We start from the raw sequence: 13,560 nt of genomic DNA, 5'->3' as shown, positions 1-13,560 counted from the left end.
GTCAGACTCAATACCTAGATTATACTACAAATATACGGAGGTGTTTAGAAAGTGAAAGAATACTATGGAATCCGGGAGAACCATCCGGAGTATGTAATATTCATGACATTACCCCCCTTTTAGAATCGTGTCCTCACGATTATTTACCGGTAGAGCCAAAGCCTCCCATTCCACGTTGAGTTTCCGACAAGTTTGAAACCTCCTTGATACCGCATGACGCAATACGCTCCAGGATTACTTGAGCGATTCGATCACCGGTGTGTACTTGGAATGATTGATTGGTGGTGTTAATCATTACCACGCGTACTTCTCCGGTATAATCACGGTCGACAACTCCAGCGCCAATATCAATTCCTTTTACCGCTAATCCACTTCGCGGTGCAATCCGCGCGTAAGTCCCGTGAGGGGCACGCATTGCGATGCCGGTTCCGACAATCTTGTGACTTTGCGCCGGTATCTTAATACTTTCAGCTGAATAAAGGTCGAGTCCAGCGGCTTCTTCTGACCCTTGTTTCGGGAGTAATCCCCCCATCTGTTGTACCAACAGAGTGGTATCACGTGTGAGCATGTGAACGGGTCGTGTGAGTAGAGGGGGAATGTGAATGATCATGGGCGCGGGTTTATCCAGACGTCTAGCATGGAATTCTTGGAGGATTTCCTGACAATTGGTCAGGTTCAATTGAGATTCCCAGGAACGGCGGTCACCGTGTGGACTGTTCTTCCATAACACCTGATATTCTAGATTTCCATTTCGATCGCGACGCGAATCGAGGATGTCTTCTACTTCCCATTCTTCATCACCTTCTACAAGGTCGGGGACTTCAGGCATGCGTTGTTGCGAAGGGTAAACAGGTTCTTTGAAAGGACTGAGTAGACTTTCATTGAAAACTGGGTGTTGCTTCCATTGTCGAGGGAGTTCTAACTCATAGGCAAATGCGCCGACTTTGCACTTGACCTTGAAAGGTCCATATCACTTATCGTCGAGTTTCTTCATCGGTCTATCGGTCCGGATCTTAATCCCTTCTAGCCAAACTTTGTCTCCGGCTTTGTACTCCAGTCCGTCCTTCCTTTTTCGGTCATAGAAACGTTTCATGGATTCTTGTGCTAGGCTGATGGCCGCACTAGTATCTTCGCGTACTCGACTCATCCGATCAACAAACTGTTGAACATTCTCACTTAGTCCTTCTCGTACCGGTTGAGTTCCTTCGTAAGGGTGATATCCTTTGTTTACGAAGAACGGAGTGTACCTGGTGGAAGAATGAACTTTGTTATTGTAGGAGAAGGTTGCAAGTAGCAGCCATTCGGCCCAATCGGCTTGTCGGTAGTTAATGAACAATCGGAGATACTGTTCTATCTCGCGATTGATGCGTTCCGTCTGTCCGTCTGTTTGCGGGTGATATGCGGTTGAGGGGTTTGCTTCGATCCCGAGTGATCGGTATAGTTCAGAGATGAACTGATTCTTGAATTCAGTTCCTCTATCGCTGATAATCTTTCGGGGTAGTCTATGATGTGCGACTACATAATCTCGAAGCGCTTTCCCCCATCCCTCGGCATTGAGTTCGATGTTACTAGGTATCGCAATTATCTGCTTTGAGTACATACAGACAACTACGAGAATGGCTGTGTATTTGAAGGATTCAGGTAATACGCCTATTTTGTCCACGGAGATCACCTCCCAGGGTTGTGTGGGTATTTTGTTTGGAAATAGGAGTCCGGTCAGTCATGTGGTGTGAACCTTGGTCTTTTGACATTTTTCACATCCAGCTACATATTTCCGGATGTCTTCCTGAATTCTAGGCCACCAGTAGTCACGCGTGACCATTTCGTGCGTTTTGTATTGGCCAGGATGTCTGGCCAATGGGGTATCGTGATGGTGAACGATGATCTGCTCGCGAAGTTTCCTATTTACTGGTACGTAGATGCGATTCTTTCATGTCACAAGTCCAGTACTATCTTCGTTCCAGTCCTTGTCTTGTTCTGTAAGGCTACGGTAACTATTGAATCTTGATTCTTTTTGTATTTTTTAATTTTTGTGACCCAGTTCTGGTTGATTCCTTCTAAACTAAATACAGTGTTACGAATCAGAGCGCGAAAGTGTTATGGCTTTAGCAATACAATGTCCAAATTGTCCTCCGTCCCTGCATTGTGTCTTTTCTGTCGAGACAACCCGTCAGCCTTGCCATTAGATTTCCTGGGTTTGTGATGCAACGAGTATTGGTATTCGGCTAATTCGGTTACCTATTGAGCCTGGCACCGATTGAGCTTCTGAGGCTTTCGAAAGTATTCTAGATTCTTGTGGTCCGTCCATATTTCAAACGGATGTAAGGCGCCCATAAGGTATTGACGCCACTCATCAAGACTAGTCATGATTGCGAGAAGTTCCTTATCATAAATCTCGTAATTTCTTTCGGCAGCTGTCATGGCTTTGGATAGATAGGCGACAGGCTTCCATTTGCCGTCTTGCTTCTGGGCTAGTTTCAATCCAATGGCGAAGTCTGAGGCGTTACATTCTACTTGGTACGGGTCGTTATCGTTTGGTATGGCCAGTACTAGAGCTGAACAAAGAGCGTTTTTCAGTCCGGTAAACGCAACTTCTTGCTCAATTGTCCATTCAAAGGTAGCATTAACCGTTAATGAACTGAGTGGTTTGGCTATTTTGCCGTACCCTTTGATAAACCTTTGGTAGAAGTTGGTAAAGCCGAGGAACGCCTGAATGTCTCGTTTACACTCAGGCCGAGGCCAATTGATGACTCCTTCTATCTTGACTAGGTTCATGCGTACAACACCATTTCCCACTATCATGCCGAGATATTCAACTTCCATCTTCTCGAACTCGCACTTTTCCGGTTTTAGATAGAGTTTGTGTTCTTGCAGGATCTGTAATACTTGCCGCGTGATCCGACAGTGTTCTTTTAGATCTTGGGTGAAGATCATGATGTCGTCTAGATAGACTACTACGTGTCCTTGACTGATGAGATCTCAAAATATGTCATTCATCATAGTCTGAAATGTGGCTGGAGAGTTCGTGAGACTGAAAAACATGACTAGCGGCTCGAATAATCCTCGATTGGCAAGAAAGGCAGCTTTCTCTTCATTGCCTTCTTTGATTCGGATGTTATTGTATCCCCATCGAACATCTAACTTCGTGAAGTATCGTGCTTGCTTTAGTTTGTCGATTAGTTCTTGTATCAAGAGAAGTGGATATCAGTTTTTGATCGTTAGATCATTCAATTTCCAATAATCTTGTACGAGCCGAAGACGTTCGTCTTTCTTCTTGATGAAGAAGAAAGGAGAGGCCCAAGGGGACTTAGAGGGCCAAATCCTTCCTGTTTGAAGGTTCTCTTCTATGAATTCGTCAAGTTCCTTTTGTTTGTTGACCGATATAGGATAAACTTTGCAGCTGATTGGTTGCAAGCCTGGTGTCAACTCGATGGCATGATCCCACGGTCTCCTTTGTGGTAGAGAGTCAAAATCTTCTTTGCTAAAAACATCTGAGTAGTCGTGATAGTGACTTGGGACTGTATTCTCAAATGTTTTTGCTTCATGTTTCAGACTTTCTTTTATTGCTAGGTCTGTAGCCGTAGTGTGTATATGCGCTGCTTCCATAGTGAAGTATGTCTCGTAGTCTAAAACAAAGATTCTATCTCCCTCTTCAAGGCAAGCCTCTGGATCACTGGGTTCTTCTTGATCAGCATCAATACCAACTAATTGGGCCCCGTATTTGCAGGTGATTGGGCACCGATCAAACTGAATGACTTGTTCCTGCCAATCGATAGACGGATTATGAATCTGAAGCTACTCATATCCTAGGAAGATTGGAGTTTTCCCTAGATTGGTAACGGCGAAAGGGAGCTGTTCAACATGGTTCTGAATTTCAACTTTCAACTTGACAAAGTTGGTGATAGCACCGCCAGCATTATGCGTGCCATCTGCGTTGTAGACAGGGATCGGTGATGGCAGTTTCTTTGTAGCGATATTGTTATCGCGGACAAACTGCCCATCAATAGATGATCTGGTACATCCCGTGTCTAATAGTGCTTTGACTGATGAGCGCTGTTGTGTGTCCAGGGTGGTGATGATCATGGGGACGTCCATCTGTGTCCTCTTCCTTCCTTGGATGAATCGAGGCTTCTTTCGTAATTCATTCAAGAAGTCTATTGCTTCTTCTTCATTCATTTGCCTGATTTGACTCATACAGGCTTCTGAGGCATCAACACTCTTCTTTGAATGTACCCATTCAGTCAGCAATCTAAGCGCTGTTTTGTCTTTGCTGACTATCCATTGGCAGATCCATGCCGCTGTCCATGGGGTGTGGTGCTGCCACTGCGTAGATTCAGTCTGATTTGAGGTAGGAGGTAATTTTTTATTCGGAGGAATTAAGTAAGAGGGTTGAGCCTCTCCGCGCCGCTCTGCGGACGCCCCTTTCTTTTGTATATACATGGGAACTCCAAACCAGGAACACAGATAGTTCGTGAAATTCTTTTCGGTCAACTCGGCTACGCGCCCGGCTGACTGCTTGCAAAACCCTTCATGGCCGCGTGAATTTCTTCACGAATTGCCGTCTTCTAATCAAATGGTTCTGCTGTTGCAGCAGGGGCTTCGTTGAGTGATGCGAGTGGCGTGAATGTATTGGTGGTAGGAACTACCGGGGTTTTCGCGACCCGTACTTGTTGGGCTTGCTGTCGATTAGGGCAATTTTGTGATATGTGACCCTGTTGACCACATCAGAAGCAAAGACCTTGGCGTCGTACCTGGTCTAATTCCATCAGCTGTCCCCTTCCTCCAAATGTGACACCTGTCCCATCGCGGCGTGTCTGAATCGGGGCGTTTGCAGTTGGCGCAGCTACGTTAGCCTGTGCTCGTGGTGCACTTTGTGTCTGCTGTTGCTGAGGTTGAAATTGTCCTTGCTGCTGGGATTGCAGATTCCGTCTATGGTACTGCTGTTGATTTAGGTCAATGCGGGCGACCCTTTGTTTGTACAGCGCGTATGTAGTCAGAATTTCCTCTGACAAATTGTATAGGAGCTGAATGATGTCGGCCCGTAGTGCCCTCTCCAGAAGCAATTTGAGTTCCTGGAAATGCTTCTCAAAGTCATGAATATTCGCCTGAAAGGCGCACAACTCGAACTTCGAGAAGAATTCTTGCGCTGATAGCATGCCCATCTGCATTGCTTGCAGCCGATCGTAGGCTTCTGACGCCTCATCGATTAGGAAGTGTCTATCTAGATCTTCCCATAGCGCCTTGGTTGTCTGGATCACCGTATTTTCATGTACGTGGCGATGTATTTGCCAGCGTGTCCTCCTTTCATGTAGAACAGGATCATTAAAACCCTGTCGAATTGCTCAGGTAGTCGCTTCCTCTGCGTAACTACGTAGAGTTTCATCTGCGTCTTCCAAGGAAGGTACTTGGATTTCGTGCCGTCAAAGGTGTCTGGTTTCATTGCGCTTCCATTAATGAAGGCAGCATTGTCTTGGACTTCGGCCATTGCGCCGAGATTGGATGGAGATGAGGGTGGAGTGGGAGAACGTTGAGAAGGCGGGTTTGAGGCTTCTGAATCTTCTACGGCTTTTTTCACGGGGTTTGGTGGGCCCTCTGGTGGTACTTCAGATTCTCCAAGGGCGATCGAGCGGAGATGGTCAGTGACCGATTTGAGAGTGTCTCGTCTAGTTCTGGGTTCTGAACTAAATGCTACGGGTTGCGGGACTGCGAGGGATTCTGAAGGTTCTCCGGTGGGAACTCTTTGTAGCGGTTCTCCATGTAATCCTTCTCTGCACTGAGGACAACGACTGCTATTGTCCGGGGAATGTGGGCACGGTTGTTGCGCACAGTACCGTACGTTATCGCTGCATATGTAGATGGATCTCCCTTCTAGTTCTCGATGTGTATGTCCTCTACAATCACAAGAGGACGTGGTCATAGGTTATTGGATCCGTGAAGCTGGTTGCAGCAAACCCTGGGACTAATCGTGTTGTAATGACCAGATCAGGGGTAGAGTTCGCCAGAGATGGGAATTTCCGACAAAGAACCGAAAACGCTAATTATGATACAGATCTAGAGATACTGTAGCAGCCCAAAGAGCGATTATGTCTCTCTGGTCCGACGCCCAGAACGGAATTGTTGATCTAACTGCTACCGCCTTTCCGACGCCCGGTCGCAACCGGTTGCCACGTCATACTTGGGAATATCTGCTTGCACTGCGCAAAGCATGTAACTCTGCCTATGGTAGGGCAAAGTACAATTCTAATTGGACGGAGCTCTGTCTAGCCGCCTAAGGGCTAGTGATTACAGAGGTGACTTCGGGGATGTGACATGGTAAAATTTGTGCAAGTGCACAGAAAAGGGTTCCAGGGGTCTGGTCCTTTCGGTAGGGTTAGGATTTAGGGTGAGAGTTGGATGTGTGTATTAGGTGGATCGTTGTGTGGAGATGGGTGATGGTTGGTGTGGGAGTGACGAGGATCATCATAGGGCAGTTGGTGGAGACTCAAGCTAATGTCAGCAACCTACAATCCAACTGGACTGGGCTACGACAAGACTGAGGAGACAGACGAGAGGAAAGTGGGTGAGTAAAGACCAGCTCAAGTCTGGCTTGTTATTGAGCAGTACAGGCCCCTTATATACATGTCAGACTCAATACCTAGATTATACTACAAATATACGGAGGTGTTTAGAAAGTGAAAGAATACTATGGAATCCGGGAGAACCATCTGGAGTATGTAATATTCATGACAGGTGCCTTGAGGAATACGCTTCTCTGACCTCATCTCTGGAAGCATGTACGACATAGCCCAATCGATGTACAAGGTAGCCATGATGGTAATGGGCTCTGGAGGACGGCAATGAAGGGCTCGAAATGACGGACTTGGTAGTCATATGCCAAATGTCCTCTCTTTCAACAATGCCATGAGAAACAGCTAAAAAAAGAAACCCATTGTCTAGCAGTGTGACTGATGGCTAGAATTGACCCCGAGTCCTCCCTTGTACTGTGGTGTCGATGAACTGCTGAATCAAGTGTCACAGGGTGATGAGCACAGTTTTTTGATGGAGAAAATCCGGACAAAAGCGGTTACATAAGGCACAGCTTTTCTTTTGTCGTAGACTGAAGAAAATTGAGGTGAAAATAGGTGCAAAACTGGCCAGAAGCAGTCTAAAGTACAGTAAAACTGATACGAAACTGAGTTTTGTCCTCGGTTTTTCTCGGTGCAAACTGGAGAAACGCAGGTCCATGTTCAATCAGGTTTTGACCGATACTGCAGGAGAAAAAACCGCGCTTATCACCCAGTACATGGCGATAGAAGACAATACATGCCATATCCGTTCGATAAAGACAATAATTCCATAGAACAATGGCACGTCGCACGGTACTGTCTTTCTTTAAGCATGCAATAGCGCCGCAATCAGTGTGCTTACATAAGCAATAGCCTTACGCGGGTGCCCAGCTACTGCTTGTCCAACTCACGGCCAACTCCAGAAGCTGACCATCTCTATTTGCTTCGCGGAGCGATGACTTCATTTGGCTGCAGCGCTGATGTGCTCAGGGCATACCCGAAGAAGAATCCGTTCGACCTGAAAGTACTAGCCCGCGAACTCTCGCCTCAGCCGCGACACTCCAGAGATTCTCCAGGAAGCCCTCTCTATAGCCACTGCTACCAGAGGATATAACGTATTCTCGGTCATGTACGGTAGCAATCCGTTGCCTGTGGACGCCGAGGCCGCTAAGAGCGCATGCAAGTCGATTCAGCTGTATGAAAGCCCGCCGGAGGTGCCGACGGTAGATCTCCCGGAGTCTTTTGAGCTAGAAGATGCGAAGACCCTTGACGGTGTGCCCGCATTTATTATATCTGCAGACTGCTGGGATGCACCTCGCCTGCTAAAAGTGGTGAGCCACGTCGGCCCTGAACGCAACATCATGAACTCAATCACATCGTGTAGTATCCTTTCGCCCAGGACCACGCGATCAACGAGGCAGACGTGTCTTTTCGCGGTGTATACGACGCTGAGGTCAACGCATATGCCTACCTCCTGCGTCATGGCGGCTGCGCTAAAGAGGTCGTGCCGATGTGCTTCGGTCGCGTCGCTCTGACCACGCCTCAGGTGGAACAGATACTCACCAGAACTTCACTGTCAGATGCAGCACGTACAACATTACGCCAGGTCAGCACTTTAGGCGCGCTCCTCCTGGAACACATTACAGACGGGCAGTTCTTCACGATGGAGAACATCACGAACGACCTAGCGAGCAGAGCGCTGCAAGCACTCTACGAGGTACACGTGTCCCTCGTCTGCCATGGCGCGCTCAGCTGCAGAAATGTCCTCTTTCTCGAGCGTAAGCTCCCGCCACTTCCCGACGATCCGCATTACGTTCTTGACGAGGCCACGAGCTGGACCGAAATCGAAATCGAGAGAGAAAAGCGCAGAATACGCGTCGTCTGGTTCAACTTCGGTAATGCCGTCTGGCCGGGGGCGTCGTCCGGGTTCAGCGCACTCGACCTCTTTCAGGAGCTTCGATGCGGATGGGAGTTGTTCTACCGGCAACTGGTATGCACTATACACGACTCACTGGTGTACCTAATCGGGACTAATCACGCTGTCTTACAGCTTCCCGCGAAAAGAATCGGTTATGCACAGGCTTTCGAGTCCTAGCCACCGCTGCTGTATCGTGCCATACCTGTGGTCATGTGATTCATCTCACTCCGTAGCAATTTTCGGATGGCTGTCGCCTTACAATGAATGAAGATGCACATGGATGCATGATGGTCCGCGGAGTGCGTACTAAGATGAGCCTTACATGAAGTCTATCATAGGTAGTTGTACCCGATACGCTTATCTGGCAGCTGTCGTCGCCATTAGATCCAGTCCAGAATACGGTTCATGCCACTTACCAGCTCCTCATACATGTATGACCACGCGTCCCTGAGCTCCCTCAAGAAGTCCTGGCGCATCAAGTGGCCACTGCTCACACAAGACGAGCAGTCGAAGTCGATCCAAATGACACGTTTATCTGGCAGTAGAAGGATGTTGCGCCGATGGACGTCGCCATGGATGACGTTCGCTGCATTAATCGCATGCAAGGCCCGCAGCGCAACCTGCGCTATTTCCGACGTGATATTGCGATAGGAGAGACGTTCTGCGTTTGCGAAGTACTCGATAAGGATGTCTTTTGGCGGGCGCTCTTCGCTAGATAGGGCACGGACCACGTCCGAGACTAATGGGAGCGCTACGAGCTTGCCCACATCACGAGACGAAAGGGTAGCCCACCCATAGCAGTGCGGGACGGTGCCTCGCTTGCACACGCCAAAGTGGAGCAGATGGGCATACGCGTTACACTCGCGCTGAAAGAGGACCCTCAGATCCGGCTTGCGTGTGTAGCGTCCCCACGTATCCTCTTCGCCGTCGTCGTTTTCATCATCCTGTAGCGCGTCCCGGTCAGGGAACTTATGATACTTGAATTAACCTTTGTATCTACGGACAGGTTAAGTTCTGAGACTTACGACTTTCAGTAGCATTTTCTGGCCTCCATGCTCGACTAAGAACAGGAGAGGATTTCCTGTTGCATTTAGCTGTTCGCAAACATGGAGTTTTTCCGACATCGTCACTTCGGGAAGCGGTTGCGGCGCGGAGTACTTGTGCCACGGAAACCATGTTATGAGCAAGCTTGGGTCGGCGATATTGAGTGGGTTGGTGCCGTACATGCTGCAAAACAAGTTCGATTTAGTTCTCTCCGCAATCGAGCGAGCATGCGCGAGTAATTCCGGTGTGTCATGCTCCGCCGTGTCCAAGGGCTCAGGGACGAGATTGTATAGAGGCGGTTCCATATCGAAAGGGTTGCGTAAGTATTGTAAACTTGCATACTAGGTGAGCACAATTCGCACGAGACTTTTTTGTTGCGGAGTCGGCCACTGTATGGCAGAGGTCAAGCTTGTCTAGTCCAATGACGGCGCCTATCTTCGCGACTATAAATGCAAGAAGCGCTCGGGCAACTGAATTCATCCGTCTCCGTTCTCTGCTTGTCGCATCGGACAATTAACTACTTGAATTGATATTGTAGAAAGGTCAACGAATTACTATAATATCGGTGTGGCGCCGAAACTTCTCAGAAAGGCACTTCATCCGTCCTCCGCTCTCTCGTGTCGTGGTTGAATTGCAGACAGCTGCGCCATGGGATTCCGGAGGTCGACAACTGGCGATAGCAGAACTTAAGTATGTCCAATACAAAGTATCGGAACAAGACGTTCTAGGGGACATCAGAAACCTGACTCACTTCCTCTTACAGAGGCCGAGCCGGCCCTTAAATGACTTATTCCCAGCTGGCTCGCGTTTCTTGACATCAGCATTGTTCATTGTTCTTGAAATAAACAATTTTATAGGATGTAATAAGCACGAGCCAAGTGAGTTCCCGAGTCTTGAGCCTCTTCCGTTCGGTAATTCCTCCTGCTCTTAGCGTCACCCTCAGCCATGTCCGGCTCATCAAATGCAATGCCTCCTGAACCGCCTCTCACGATATTTCGGTGGGCCCAGACTTGGAACGCCCCCAACTATAATCCTGAAAGACGCGCTCCGCAACCTCCTGCGGAGAGAGTGGTAAGTCGATCAGGCTTGTTTGGTTTAGTACTGGAAGCTCGTTAACAGCCAAGATTTGTGCTATAGGAGGTCGGCAAGAATACTACCAATAAAAGTTTTAAGATGGAGGACATTGCCAGGGGCATTCTCGAGTGGGACATAAACATCGACACTATCCGCGAGCTCGCCAGCATCTTGGACGCTCCGTACGACTGGAACGCGTACGGGAAGGAGTTCAGGCCCATGCGGGAGTTTTTTCCCGACATATTTCCGTCGCGCTTCAACAGAGAGGTGGTCCTAGCCAACCGGCTTGTCACTACGCTCTTCAATGACCTCAGTCGGTGCCAGAACTACATCATCGCCCACCACGAGAGGGTCCCTACGTGGTACCCCTCGGACTTCATACCTACCTTTACGGAGGTTGGCGCGACGTGTCTCCAGACGGAGACCTGGTCAAGCCCTCACCCGCCGGTCCCAGATTGCGCAACGATTGGCACAGAGGACAGGCCGCTGCAGGTCACCAACAGGCCTGCTACTCGCCTTCCCGGTGACGTGAAGTGTTCGTACAAGTTTCAGGCATCCTGGAGGCAGTACACTGACCCGGTAAACCGGAGGGAAGGGGTGAATAAGTCGCGGTCTGAGGGTACCCAGGCGATGAAGGCGGAGTATGAGAAGGTGATGGCTCAGATCAATCACTACATGGAATTTCCAGGAGGCGTCGGATTCGAGAGAGCTGCGAAGTATGGTTACATCATTACCGACGAGGAGGTAGTATTGGTGAGGCGAGCTCCTGTCAATGTGCGCGATGTACCAGGAGGATCGTACACCCAACTGTACGCATCGCGCGGCTTTCCCTTGAGAAGGGCGGAGAAGGGCCCTGTGCCGCGCACTTACATCTCTGGCATGCTCGCTGTATTGTGGATTCACATACTGGTGGGCTGCACAGATCCCAAGAATTCCTATGTGATGCTGCGGCCATATTTCGTAGAATAATCAAGAAACAATTGCGGTAATGGTCGCCCTGTAATAATTCTGCACGTACAGTAGGCAATGTAGACAATTTATCTCAGCCATACTTACATAAACCGTCTTGAAATTCCGTGCTTGTAGGCGTGGCAAGTATGCCAACGACTGCTCGTGCGGGCTGACTCAGCGCTGAAAATCACATCTAGTTGAGAACAAGCATTGCGCCACTAGGCCCAGTCTGCCCCGCAGTAGCAGTCTCCTGCATTTGCAGTACATAATTAGGCGAGAGAGCAAACAGATAAATCCGCAAACTATCATTACCATATTTGAGCGGTGATATATGCACTTGCGCGCCGACATGTATCACACAAGTACCACCACTCCCAAGTAGCAGGTCAACAGCAATCATCAAATTGGCTACCGTTGCTACAACCAGCATGCATATATGCTTGTACACTCGGCTTCAATAAATTTCGTCGTGTATTCTAGTAGTTTTTTCGTCGTTGGCTGCGCCATGAGCAGGCTGATAAGGTCAAGAAGCGATGATGCTTCAGCCCCAGTGCACTTCGAAGTTTCTATACAAAGTTCTGAGTCCTGGTCCCAATCACAGCGACATAGTGCTGGAAGAGAGGCAAATGATTATTGTAGTACACATTGAGCAACAATGAGACATACTTTGCGTGGCAATCCATCGCCACCCGTTGGCTTCCTTACACGCGACCTCCTTAAGGTTTTCACACCCTCAACAACAGCCTTAGCATCACTATTCGAAGCCGATTCGCTAGAGGCTCTTCACCTCTCTTCCAAGTGGACGGAATACGCCTCTGCCTCACACGTACCAATGTTCAGCGTCTCGAGGGCATCGTTGAGTGCTTCGAAAGCCACTCGAACTGCGAGCTTCTGGTTCCGGCTCGTGTCTAGCAAGACGTACATCGGGCTTAGCGACCCGTCCGCGATGGGCAAGGTGTCGGAGAACACGTTGATCTACTTGAGCCGGTCCTAAGAGCAAGAGACGGGTCTCTTTGGATGCACGCAACGCGGCGATGTGGTATTCATACGCGACCTCGAAGCGTCTAGAATTCCACACGAGAGAGATAATACGAGCGCTGAAACAAAGATGCGCAGCCTCGCTAAAACGCTTTTTATTGCAGGTCGCCAGAGCATACCACTAACACGCACGAACTTGTTGACCCTGTTCGGTGTGCACAACTGGTCGCGGGCCTGCATCCTACGACGGGTCGTAGAAACCTGCCCAGCTGCTCCCTGCATTGGGCGAAGCGAGAGGGAAAGAAATCTGTAAAGTCGTGAGTACTACAGTTGAATCGATATATGCGCTTCGCACCGACTCAGGAAGTGACTATCCTCACTTCCTCAGCGATTGGTCGAGAGCGGTCAATAGATTGACTACCGTCGCCGCGCTTTCTTGCATGCGTTGATGCTTCACATATTCGGCTTCGATAGATTTTGTCGTGTCTTCCAGCAGCTTCTCCTCCGTTGGCAGGGCCGCGAGCGGGCTGGCAGGGTCAAGAAGCGGCAGTGCTCCAACGCCGGTCTGCTTCAGAAATTCGGCGAGCTCGTGTAGCATCTGCTTCAAGGATTCGGCCTCAGCTTTTGCGTAAAACGCAGTCAGAATTAGAAGCCGATCACCCACGCATGCCGTCTACGCACTTGCGGTCTGAATAGGATTCGTCCCCGGCTGATACGCGTGTTCACTGATGTGCATGCATGAGCCAATCTGGCATGCCGTTGTGCACGTTGTGATACCCACATGCCTGAGAGTACGCTCCGCGCTAAGCCCTGTATCCTCGCCAGGTGTTGTTGTACGACATGGATATTGTGCTTGAACTCGTCCTGGGGATTCCGCTCGCTTGCGGCTAGCGAACTATCCGAGAGGGATTGCGAAGAGAACTGCTGTGACCCAAAAGAGACGTCGCTGAAGCCTAGAGGCCCGTATAGTGATGTTTGGCTACTGGAAGATGGAAACATTGGTGGTCTGCGGTCAAAGCTGAGCGCTGAGCGCTGAGCGGCCGCAGGTTC

The 13,560-nt window shown here is 49.2% G+C and overlaps 5 protein-coding genes across 5 annotated transcripts; 2 read left to right on the top strand and 3 right to left on the bottom strand.

The window, feature by feature from the left end:
• Nucleotides 1–4,565: 4,565 nt before the first annotated feature.
• Nucleotides 4,566–5,485, bottom strand: PHACADRAFT_197374 (uncharacterized protein; the record flags this gene model as incomplete). Its single annotated transcript, XM_007397593.1, has 3 exons — nt 4,566–4,712; nt 4,752–5,217; nt 5,274–5,485. The coding sequence occupies 3 exons, from the start codon at nt 5,483–5,485 to the stop codon at nt 4,566–4,568; spliced, it is 825 nt and encodes a 274-aa protein (XP_007397655.1).
• Nucleotides 5,486–7,578: 2,093 nt separating this feature from the next.
• Nucleotides 7,579–8,640, top strand: PHACADRAFT_210703 (uncharacterized protein; the record flags this gene model as incomplete). The annotated part of the gene is made up of 3 exons (XM_007397592.1): nt 7,579–7,876; nt 7,930–8,535; nt 8,596–8,640. Exons 1-3 carry the CDS (start codon nt 7,673–7,675, stop codon nt 8,638–8,640), a joined length of 855 nt encoding a protein of 284 aa, XP_007397654.1. The 5' UTR covers nt 7,579–7,672.
• A 198-nt stretch (nt 8,641–8,838) lies between these two features.
• Nucleotides 8,839–9,914, bottom strand: PHACADRAFT_147234 (uncharacterized protein). The gene is made up of 2 exons (XM_007397591.1): nt 9,489–9,914; nt 8,839–9,440 (listed from the first exon to the last, which is right to left on the bottom strand). The coding sequence occupies exons 1-2, from the start codon at nt 9,810–9,812 to the stop codon at nt 8,844–8,846; spliced, it is 921 nt and encodes a 306-aa protein (XP_007397653.1). The 5' UTR covers nt 9,813–9,914; the 3' UTR covers nt 8,839–8,843.
• Nucleotides 9,915–10,346: 432 nt separating this feature from the next.
• On the top strand, nt 10,347–11,657 carry PHACADRAFT_185759 (uncharacterized protein). Its single transcript, XM_007397590.1, has 2 exons — nt 10,347–10,578; nt 10,645–11,657. The coding sequence occupies exons 1-2, from the start codon at nt 10,453–10,455 to the stop codon at nt 11,548–11,550; spliced, it is 1,032 nt and encodes a 343-aa protein (XP_007397652.1). The 5' UTR covers nt 10,347–10,452; the 3' UTR covers nt 11,551–11,657.
• Nucleotides 11,658–11,922: 265 nt separating this feature from the next.
• Nucleotides 11,923–13,532, bottom strand: PHACADRAFT_185758 (uncharacterized protein). The gene is made up of 5 exons (XM_007397589.1): nt 13,292–13,532; nt 13,192–13,235; nt 12,866–13,131; nt 12,199–12,817; nt 11,923–12,143 (listed from the first exon to the last, which is right to left on the bottom strand). The coding sequence occupies exons 1-3, from the start codon at nt 13,507–13,509 to the stop codon at nt 12,887–12,889; spliced, it is 507 nt and encodes a 168-aa protein (XP_007397651.1). The 5' UTR covers nt 13,510–13,532; the 3' UTR covers nt 11,923–12,143; nt 12,199–12,817; nt 12,866–12,886.
• Nucleotides 13,533–13,560: the final 28 nt, after the last annotated feature.

Source organism: Phanerochaete carnosa (genome assembly GCF_000300595.1).
Source record: "Phanerochaete carnosa HHB-10118-sp unplaced genomic scaffold PHACAscaffold_7, whole genome shotgun sequence".
Classification (NCBI taxonomy): domain Eukaryota; kingdom Fungi; phylum Basidiomycota; class Agaricomycetes; order Polyporales; family Phanerochaetaceae; genus Phanerochaete; species Phanerochaete carnosa.
This window is presented reverse-complemented; position numbering and strand designations above follow the sequence as displayed.